At 51.7% G+C, this 11,272-nt stretch overlaps 1 protein-coding gene across 1 annotated transcript in view; it reads right to left on the bottom strand.

The window, feature by feature from the left end:
• TREX2 (three prime repair exonuclease 2) overlaps nucleotides 1-7,548 on the bottom strand; it is a 29,962-nt gene extending 22,414 nt beyond the window's left edge. Inside the window, exon 1 of the mRNA XM_063936310.1 lies at nucleotides 7,141-7,548. Within this exon, the coding sequence (XP_063792380.1) occupies nucleotides 7,141-7,479 (339 nt within the window). The 5' untranslated portion in view covers nucleotides 7,480-7,548. The remainder of the gene's footprint in view (nucleotides 1-7,140) is intronic.
• Between the last annotated feature and the right edge of the window lie 3,724 nt (nucleotides 7,549-11,272).

Raw genomic sequence — 11,272 nt, forward strand, 5'->3', positions numbered from 1 at the left:
GGGACGGACTGACCAGGCTGGGCCTGGAGTATTGCTGGACCGGCTGGAACCGGGACGGACTGACCAGGCTGGGCCTGGAGTATTGCTGGACCGGCTGGAACCGGGACGGACTGACCAGGCAGGGCCTGGAGTATTGCTGGACCGGCTGGAACCGGGACGGGCTGAGCCCTTTCTTCACAGGGCTGGGCTGAGGCAAGAGCCCCCACTTCACGGGGCTGGGCTGAGGCAAGAGCCCCCTCTTCACGGGGCTGGGCTGAGGCAAGAGCCCCCTCTTCACGGGGCTGGGCTGAGGCAAGAGCCCCCTCTTCACGGGGCTGGGCTGAGGCAAGAGCCCCCTCTTCACGGGGCTGGGCTGAGGCAAGAGCCCCCTCTTCACGGGGCTGGGCAGCACTCTGTAGAATCTCTGGCTGGGCAGCACTCTGTAGAATCTCTGGCTGGGCAGCACTCTGTAGAATCTCTGGCTGGGCAGCACTCTGTAGAATCTCTGGCTGGGCAGCACTCTGTAGAATCTCTGGCTGGGCAGCACTCTGTAGAATCTCTGGCTGGGCAGCACTCTGTAGAATCTCTGGCTGGGCAGCACTCTGTAGAATCTCTGGCTGGGCAGCACTCTGTAGACTCTCTGGCTGGGCAGCACTCTGAAGACTCACTGGCTGGGCAGCACTCTGAAGACTCACTGGCTGGGCAGCACTCTGAAGACTCACTGGCTGGGCAGCACTCTGAAGACTCACTGGCTGGGCAGCACTCTGAAGACTCTCTGGGGCTGGACGCTCTGAAGACGCCCCTCCTGGGGCTGGACGCTCTGAAGACGCCCCTCCTGGGGCTGGACGCTCTGAAGACGCCCCTCCTGGGGCTGGACGCTCTGAAGACGCCCCTCCTGGGGCTGGACGCTCTGAAGACGCCCCTCCTGGGTCTGTGGACACGGACTCCTCTGTGACTGTAAATGGCTTGAACATTCTTCTCTGGACACCCAACTTGGGATAAGGTCTTTTAACCACCGGACCCCAGTCATAAATTTGAGTCTCTCTCAGAAGAGTAGCCTTCTTGATACCCCCGTCAGCAGCAGAAGAATCGGATACTGTGGATGACTTGTAGACATGAGCACTATGATACTGAGATTTGTCACTATTACCTGGCTTGCGAAGAATACAGTCTTTAACAAAATGACCAGAATTTCCACAGTAAAGACAGAGATGTAGCTCCTTACGCCGCTGACGTTCAGCTTCAGAGAGCTTGGGCCGTGGATAGCTCTGATGAAAAACTTTCCCTTGCGCAGAGGAAGAGACTCTATTAACTGAATGGGACAAAACAGGATCAACAACGTTGGTAGTATTCCTGAGGAGATCAGGCATCACAGAGAGAATACTAGGCAAAAGTTCTTGTAACTGTAGTAACATCTGGTAGAAAATCTGCAGTTGGTCAGGAGTCTTAGAGCAGAAGGTCATAGAATCTCTGGAGGACGAATTCCGCTGCAGACACTGTGCCAATCGATGCTGAGTCGACTCCAGACCTTCCAAGCGTCCTGCAATATTGCTTAGGAGGTCATGCGTCAGACTAACACTTTCGGCCGGGTCCATGTGGCCAGTTCCTACTGTCATGACTGAGGTTTTTGTGAACCCGGTGTAGTGAAGTCTGTGCGGGCGACTGGAGGATTATGTGAATACTACCACTGACCTGGTTTGGAAATGCCGTGGACTCTGGGTTTCCTCCGGAGACTGGGAAGAGGAACCGCAGCAGAGATGGCCGAATCTAGGTTCTCCTCATGCAGGATTAGGTCGGCAGACAGGAGGCATGCTGAAGGTCTCCTGAAAGACAGAACTGGAAAGGCACTGATGAATCAGTGAAGAATACCAGGTATAATTGTGCTAAAGGGCACGGGGTGCTTGGAGACACTGAGGTGCTTGCGGACACTGAGGTGCTTGGAGACACTGAGGTGCTTGGTGCTTGGAGACACTGAGGTGCTTGGAGACACTGAGGTGCTTGGAGACACTGAGGTGCTTGGAGGCACTGAGGTGCGTGGAGGCACTGAGGTGCGTGGAGGCACTGAGGTGCGTAGAGACACTGGGGTGCGTAGAGACACTGGGGTGCGTAGGGGTGCTGAGGCACGGAGGTGCTGGAAGCACGGAGATGCTGTGGCACGGAGGTACTGAGGCACGGAGGTGCTGTGGCACGGAGGTGCTGGAAGCACGGAGGTACTGAGGCACTGAGATGCTGAGGCACTGAGGTGCTGAGGCACGGAGATGCTGAGTCACGGAGATGCTGAGTCACGGAGGTGCTGAGGTGCTGGAAGCACGGAGGTACTGAGGCACGGAGGTACTGAGGCACGGAGGTACTGAGGTGCTGAGGCACGGAGGTGCTGTGGCACGGAGGTGCTGTGGCACGGAGGTGCTGGAAGCACGGAGGTACTGAGGCACTGAGATGCTGAGGCACTGAGGTGCTGAGGCACGGAGATGCTGAGGCACGGAGATACTGAGGTGCTGGAAGCACGGAGGTACTGACGCACGGAGATGCTGAGGCACTGAGGTGCTGAGGCACGGAGATACTGAGGTGCTGGAAGCACGGAGGTGCTGAGGCACGGAGATGCTGAGGCACGGAGATGCTGGAAGCACGGAGATGCTGAGGCACGAGGTACTGAGCCCTGGAGATCCCAACTACAACAGTAGTAAAACTGAAACACGACAGCTGTGGTTTTCAGTGGAGAACACGGAATTCAGTACTGTGCCTTTAAGACGAAACATTGCAGCTGTACCTTTACATTGAGACTCAGGGAAATGGTGAAATCAAATGGCAACACACAAATAAACCAAACGGTAACAAGGGAACAGAGTTTACACAGGAACTTAGGTACAAAGGTTACCTTTAGGGAGCTCAGCTTAAGACCCACACAAGGCTGTATGTGACACAAGGAACTGGCCCAGATTCCAACTCAGCCTCCTGATTTATACTTCCTGGTCCTTGATGATTGGTGGGCAGGATTAGGTGATGTCACTGTCATGTGACTACTCTAGCCAAGGCTGTGATGTAGAATGAGGCCTAGCAGGCCAAGAGAACACTGAAGCCTGGACTTCTGCAAAACACAGGATGCTTGCTTTTAGATTACTGAATTCAGCCTCACACAGGAGATCACCACAGGTGGAGCTAATTAACTATTACCTCTCAGGCAGAGAACTCAGGAAAACTGACAAGCTGTTTAACTCCGTGAGTGAAAAGACACAGGATCCAGGACAGATGGCAGGGGTAAGTCACCAAATATAAAACCTACAGTCAGGATTGTGACACTAAGATAGTGCTACTCCGACCAACAACTGCTCCATGGACCTCGCCTTTATAAGGAGATCGTCCAAGTACGGGATAATTATAACTCCCTTCTTTCGAAGGAGTATCATCATTTCGGCCATTACCTTGGTAAATACCCTCGGTGCCGTGGACAGACCAAACGTCTGGAATTGCCTCGTAAGAAGCTACCATCTTTCCCAGGACTCGCGTGCAGTGATGCACCGACACCTGTTTTGGTTTTAGGAGGTCTCTGACCAGAGATGACAACTCCTTGGCCTTCTCCTCCGGGAGAAACACCTTCTTCTGTTCTGTGTCCAGAATCATACCCAGGAACAGCAGACGCGTCGTAGGAACCAGCTGCGACTTTGGGATATTCAGAATCCAGCCGTGCTGTTGTAGCACTTCCTTGCTACTCCGACCAACAACTGCTCCCTGGACCTCGCCTTTATAAGGAGATCGTCCAAGTACGGGATGATTATAACTCCCTTCTTCCGAAGGAGTATCATCATTTCGGCCATTACTTTGGTAAATACCCTCGGTGCCGTGGACAGACCAAACGGCAACGTCTGGAATTGGTAATGGCAGTCCTGTACCACAAAACGGAGGTACACCTGGTGAGGTGGGTAAATGGGGACAAGTAGGTAAGCATCCTTGATGTCCAGTGATACCATGTAATCCCCCTCTTCCAGGCTTGCAATAACCGCCCTGAGCGATTCCATTTTGAACTTGAACTTCCTTATATAAGTGTTCAAGGATTTCAAATTTAGAATGGGTCTCACCGAACCGTCTGGTTTCGGTACCACAAACATTGTGGAATAGTAACCCCGTCCCTGTTGAAGGAGGGGAACTTTGATTATCACCTGCTGGAGGTACAGCTTGTGAATTGCCGCCAGTACTACCTCCCTGTCCTGGGGAGTAGCTGGCAAGGCTGATTTGAGGTAACGGCGAGGGGGAGACGTCTCGAACTCCAGCTTGTATCCCTGAGATACCACTTGTAGAACCCAGAGATCCACCTGTGAGCGAACCCACTGGTCGCTGAAGTTCCAGAGACGGGCCCCCACCGCACCTGGCTCCACATGTGGAGCCCCAGCGTCATGCGGTGGACTTAGTGGAAGCAGGGGAGGATTTTTGTTCTTGGGAACTGGCTGTATGGTGCAGCTTTTTCCCTCTACCCCTGCCTCTGGGCAGAAAGGACGCGCCTCTAACCCGCTTGCCTTTCTGAGGCAAAAGGACTGTACTTGATAATACGGTGCTTTCTTAGGCTGTGAGGGAACCTGAGGTAAAAAAGTCGACTTCCCAGCTGTTGCTGTGGATACGAGGTCCGAAAGACCGTCCCCAAACAATTCCTCACCCTTATAAGGCAAAATTTCCATGTGCCTTTTAGAATCAGCATCACCTGTCCACTGCCGAGTCCATAATACTCTCCTGGCAGAAATGGACATTGCATTAATTCTAGATGCCAGCCGGCAAATGTCCCTCTGTGCATCTCTCATATATAAGACTATGTCTTTAATATGCTCTATGGTTAGCAATATAGTGTCCCTGTCAAGGGAATCAATGTTATCAGACAGGGAATCAGACCACGCTGCTGCAGCACTACACATCCATGCTGAAGCAATAGCAGGTCTCAGTATAGTACCTGAGTGTGTATACACAGACTTCAGGATAGCCTCCTGCTTTCTATCTGCAGGCTCCTTTAAGGCGGCCGTATCCTGAGAAGGCAGTGCCACCTTTTTTGATAAGCGTGTGAGCGCCTTGTCCACCTTAGGGGATGTCTCCCAGCGTAACCTATCCGTTGGCGGGAAAGGGTACGCCATTAGTAACCGCTTATAAATTACTAGTTTCTTATCTGGGGAACCCCATGCTTCTTCACACAATTCATTTAACTCATCAGATGGGGGAAAAGTCACTGGCTGCTTTTTCTCCCCAAACATAATATCCTTTTTTGTGGTAACCGGGTTAATGTCAGAAATGTGCAACACATTTTTCATTGCCGTAATCATGCATCGGATGGCCCTAGTGGATTGTATATTTGTCTCATCCTCGTCGACACTGGAGTCAGACTCCGTGTCGACATCTGTGTCTGCCATCTGAGGTAGCGGGCGTTTTTGAGCCCCTTACGGCCTCTGAGATGCCTGGGCAGGCGCGGGCTGAGATGCCGGCTGTCCCAAAGCTGCGTCATCGAACCTTTTATGCAAGGAGTTGACACTGTCGGTTAATACCTTCCACATATCCATCCACTCAGGTGTCGGCCCCGCAGGGGGCGACATCACACTAATCGGCACCTGCTCCGCCTCCACGTAAGCGTCCTCATCAAACATGTCGACACAGCCGTACCGACACACCGCACACACACAGGGAATGCTCTGACTGAGGACAGGACCCCACAAAGTCCTTTGGGGAGACAGAGAGAGAGTAAGCCAGCACACACCAGAGCGCTATGTAACAGAGGGATATACACTATACACAAAGTGAATTTTCCCCCTATAGCTGCTTATATCACAATTTGCGCCTAAATTTATGTGCCCCCCCTCTCTTTTTTACCCTTTCTGTAGTGTATACTGCAGGGGAGAGCCTGGGGAGCGTCCTTCCAGCGGAGCTGTGAAGAGAAAATGGCGCTGGCTGTGCTGAGGGAGATAGCCCCGCCCCTTCAACGGCGGGCTTCTCCCGCTTTTTATAACGTTAATGGCGGGGGTTTCTGCACATATACAGTGTTAAACACTGTATTATGTGCTTTTTATTGCCAAAAGGTATATTAATTGCAGCCCAGGGCGCCCCCCCCAGCGCCCTGCACCCACCAGTGACTGGAGCGTGTGGTGTGCTGTGGGAGCAATGGCGCTCAGCTGCAGTGCTGTGCGCTACCTTATTGAAGACCGAAGTCTCAGCCGCCGATTTCCTCCTGTTTCTTCCGTCTTCTGGCTCTGTAAGGGGGACGGCGGCGCGGCTCCGGGAACGGATGATCGAGGTCGGGCCCTGTGTTCGATCCCTCTGGAGCTAATGGTGTCCAGTAGCCTAGAAGCACAAGCTAGCTGCAAGCAGGTAGGTTTGCTTCTCTCCCCTAAGTCCCACGTAGCAGTGAGTCTGTTGCCAGCAGATCTCACTGAAAATAAAAAACCTAACAAATACTTTTCTTTTTAGTGAACTCAGGAGAGCCCACTAAGTGCATCCAGCTCAGGCCGGGCACAGATTCTAACTGAGGTCTGGAGGAGGGGCATAGAGGGAGGAGCCAGTGCACACCAGATGTAGTACCTAATCTTTTCTTTAAAGAAGTGCCCAGTCTCCTGCGGAGCCCGTCTATTCCCCATGGTCCTTACGGAGTACCCAGCATCCACTAGGACGTCAGAGAAAATGCACTCCCAGTGGGAGGCGGCATAGCGTTTGCACGGCTGCTAAAAACTGCTAGCGAGCGAACAACTCGGAATGAGGGCCATTATACACGGGTGCAGCAGTATATATATGTGGGCATTATACACAGGTGCAGCAGTATATACATGTGGGCATTATACACAGGTGCATATATGTGGGCATCATGCAAAGGTGCAGCAGTATATACAGATGTAGGCGTATTCGTGCCTCGACCGCGAGCACATCTAAGATGCGCACGCGCCCTATTCACAATGAGGTGCCAAAAGACGCAGCCCGTCTGGTGCCTAGCCCCTCTGGGAGTGCACGTCTCAGCAGGATGTAGCCACGGTGAGTGTAGCTACATCTCCACTGCTGGAAATGTAGTGAGCTTTGATCAGAGATGTGCGGACAAGGTAGGAGGGGGGGGCACTGCCTGACCTGTCATAGACTTTAAACTCCAGCTTTGGCTATAAGAATGATTAGAATAATACAAAGAAGATATTTATAGGGTGTGACCTGTACCTGTAAAGGAGAATGAGAGTCCTCCAGGGTGGAGAAGCGTGCCTCAGCCTCCCCTTGTTCCCGAGCTCTTTGATGGTCTTGGTGTAATAATGAAAGATGTAATTGCACCTTCTCCATGTTATCAGATAAACGCTTCTCACTAGAGGTGACAGCCTCCAGGACCTGCTGCAGGGTCTCTTCAGGCGTATTAGGCTGCTCCGAGCCAGAGGCCGAGGATGTAGAAGCAGGGGCTGAAGGGAGGCCTTGGGCTGCATCTCCAGAAGGCGGCTGTGAGGCAGGGGGGCGTGCATACTTTTCCAACTTAGCTGCAGCAGCAGCAGCTTGCCCCTGTTTTACCATAGTATCCGAAGTAACACAGAGAGCCAGGGAAAAAGGATAGAGACGGCTGGCAATGTAATTATCACAGAGCACGACAATAGCACTGTGCGTCCAGATGGGGGGGGGGGGGGGGGGGGGAGACAGACAGTACACAGGAGAGCACAGTAGTAGCACACTGGTCCCAGGCCGCAGCTGCAGGGAGATAGAGAACCACTTGTACCACACTGCCAGCAGTGATCACAGTGAAGGACAGGAGGTAGTCCGCTCAGTATGCATGCCTCAACCGCAGCAGTGCGGAAGGGGAGAGGGAGCTGGGTGCACAGTGCTGCCAGCAGGAACACGGGCATGTGGAAGAGGCGGCATGCAGCTGTGCACATGTTTTACTAATGTAACGCGGTGTGCAGGAGCCGGGTATCTGTGAAACTGGCTCTGGAGGGGCCATGTGACCCGGGGTGACTTACAGGCCGATGGAGAAACAGACGGCTGTACAGGATCCCCGTACCCCCTGAAGACACTCCAGGGCACTTAGCGATGTGCACCCAGCCCGACATCACAGCTGATGCGACCCGGCATGTACTTACAATGGGAGAAAAAAGAAGGCTCTTGTGTGGGCGCACTCTTAGAAAGAAGTTGATACAGTATGTGAATTGGAAAATGCTTAAAACATAACTTTTATTGATATTATTAAACCAAAATTTCCCATCCCAGGGATCAGTGAGAGAATAAAGATTTTGTAAAAAATGTTAAAATGTTCTGGTCTCTTTATTTCAAAGAGTGTTCGGAAAGGTTGTAGACATTGGATTGTCATACCCCCATTTCCCCTGACCAGTACAGGATTTCTGTATTGATGGGACCGGGGGGTGGTCAAAACAGAATATTTAAGAGAGTCCAAAATAGATTTAACTTAGATTTGGTAGAATGGTAATCAATGGTCACCACACAAAAGGGGGGTACTCACGGAGCGATATTCTAAGCAATCTGACAAGATTGCTTAGAATATCAGCCTGATCGCTCCGTGAGTACCCCTTACAGCGATAGCGATGCGCAGCCCCGCGCATCGCTATCGCTGCTGCTAGATTGGCCTGCATGCAGGCCAATCTAGCGGGTCGCTCGTTTCACCCGCTGGGTGAAGTGAGCGGCCCCCCGTCTCCCCCCGCACGCTCAGCACAGATTGCGCTGTGCTGAGCGGCGGGAGAGATGTGTGCTGAGCGGTTCGCTCAGCACACATCTCTCATGCATCGGCCCGTGGGTACTGGGCTTTAGGATTAAATACCTGAATTATGTACAAATACAATCTTTATAGACAGAATTGGAGGCATTCAATTGCAATAAAGAATATATATTATTGCAATTGAATGACCATTGATTACCATTCTACCAAATCTAAGTTAAGTCTATTTTGGACTCTTTTAAATATTTTGTTTTGACCACCCCCCGGTCCCATCAATACAGAAACCCTGTACTGATCAGGGGGAATGGGGGTATGACAATCCAATGTCTACAACCTTTCCGAACACTCGTTGAAATAAAGAGACCAGAACATTTTAACATTTTTTACAAAATCTTTATTCTCTCACTGATCCCTGGGATGGGAAATTTTGGTTTAATAATATCAATAAAAGTTATGTTTTAAGCATTTTCCAATTCACATACTGTATCAACTTCTTTCTAAGAGTGCGCCCACACAAGAGCCTTCTTTTTTCTCCCATTGTAAGTCTGTGTACTTTCTGGCTCTGGGTGCACCACCAACTAGGACAGCATACTAATAAATTGGAATACACACTTTTTCCTTCCCACTAAAAAGGGTTACTCACTGTCCAACTGTGGTATTTTCTCTATACATTGTTATTACATTTAATGCTACCTGTGCCCGATCGCCCTGTGTTTTGCGACCCAGCATGTGGCAAGTGCCAGGTCCGATGGAGGGAGCCACGTTATGTAATTGCTAGTGGGTGTGTTAGGTAGATTAGACATAGGTCGACAGTGTGTAGGTCGACCACTATTGGTCGACAGTAAGTAGGTCGACATGGTTTCTAGGCAGTGGCGTAACTAAAAATTTTTCTCCCCCAAGCCAAAAAATTCTTCGACGCCCCCCCCTGGCACTAGTAGGGGTGTGGCTTCGCTGAAATGGGCGTGGCTTCGCGTAAAGGGGCGTGGCATTGCAGGAAAAGACTACCTTATACCCCAGTTTTGCAACCTGCACGCCCAGACGTTAGCCACCACAGGAAAGAAAAATAATCCTGATTCATGCCCCTTACATTATTTGTCATTTTTCCTCCTTATAGTAATGCCCAGTATACATTATGCCACATACTGCAATGGCCTTAGCCATTATGCCACACACAACAATGCACATGACACAATATGCACACACTGTAATGCCCCCGACACATTATGCCACACACCGTAATGCCTGTGACACATTATGACAGGAATCGCAATGCCCGTTATACATTATGCTACACACCGTATCTGTGACACAGTATGACACATACCGCAATGCCCGTTATACATTATGCCACACCGCAATGACCCCAAGACATTATACCACATACCACAATGCCCGTGATATAGTATACAACACACCGTAATGCCTGACACATTATGACACACACCGCAATGTCCGTGATACATTATGCCACACACCGTAATGCCCATTACACATTAAGTTCTACAGTAAGGCTTCTAATTACTTTTAAATTACCTGCTCGTTGCCAGGGGTTTCATGCACTGGGTGTCATGCTCGTTGCCAGGGGTTTCATGCTCTTGGTTCCATGCACGGTGCCAGGGGTTTTCATGCTCAGGGTGTCATGCTCGTTGCCAGGGGTTTCATGCACTGGGTGTTATGCTCGTTGCCAGGGGTTTCATGCACTGGGTGTCATGCTCGTTGCCAGGGGTTTCATGCACTGGGTGTCATGCTCGTTGCTAGGGGGTAGTGCTTGTTGCTAGGGCCGTGCTCCCAGGGCCACATATGCTCCCAGTGCCAGATAGTCCCCCACAGTGCCAGGTATATGCCCCCAGTGCCAGATAGTCCCCCACAGTGCCAGGTATATGCCCCCAGTGCCAGATATTCCCCCACAGTGCCAGGTTTATGCCCCCAGTGCCAGATATTCCCCCACAGTGCCAGGTATATGCCACCAGTGCAAGATATTCCCCCACAGTGCCACATATGCCCCCTCACTGCCTGCTCCCCCCAGTGCCAGATATTCCCCCACAGTGCCAGGTATATGCCCCCAGTGCCAGATATTCCCCCACAGTGCCAGGTATATGCCCCCAGTGCCAGATAGTCCCCCACAGTGCCAGGTATATGCCCCCAGTGCCAGATAGTCCCCCACAGTGCCAGCTATATGCCCCCCACTGCCAGATATTCCCCCAGAGTGCCAGGTATATTCCCCCAGTGGCAGATATTCCCCCACAGTGCCAGGTATATGCCCCCAGTGCCAGATATTCCAACACAGTGCCAGGTATATGCCCCCAGTGGCAGATATTCCCCCCCAGTGCCAGGTATATGCCCCCAGTGCCAGATATTCCCCCCCAGTGCCAGGTATATGCCCCCAGTGCCAGATAGTCCCCCACAGTGCCAGGTATATGACCCCAGTGCCAGATAGTCCCCCACAGTGCCAGCTATATGTCCCCCAGTGCCAGATATTCCCCCACAGTGCCAGGTATATTCCCCCAGTGGCAGATATTCCCCCACAGTGCCAGGTATATGCCCCCAGTGCTAGATATTCCCCCACAGTGCCAGGTATATTCCCCCAGTGGCAGATATTCCCCCACAGTGCCAGGTATATGCCACCAGTGCCAGATAGTCCTC

The sequence above is a fragment of the Pseudophryne corroboree genome, chromosome 8 (assembly GCF_028390025.1).
Source record: "Pseudophryne corroboree isolate aPseCor3 chromosome 8, aPseCor3.hap2, whole genome shotgun sequence".
Lineage (NCBI taxonomy): Eukaryota > Metazoa > Chordata > Amphibia > Anura > Myobatrachidae > Pseudophryne > Pseudophryne corroboree.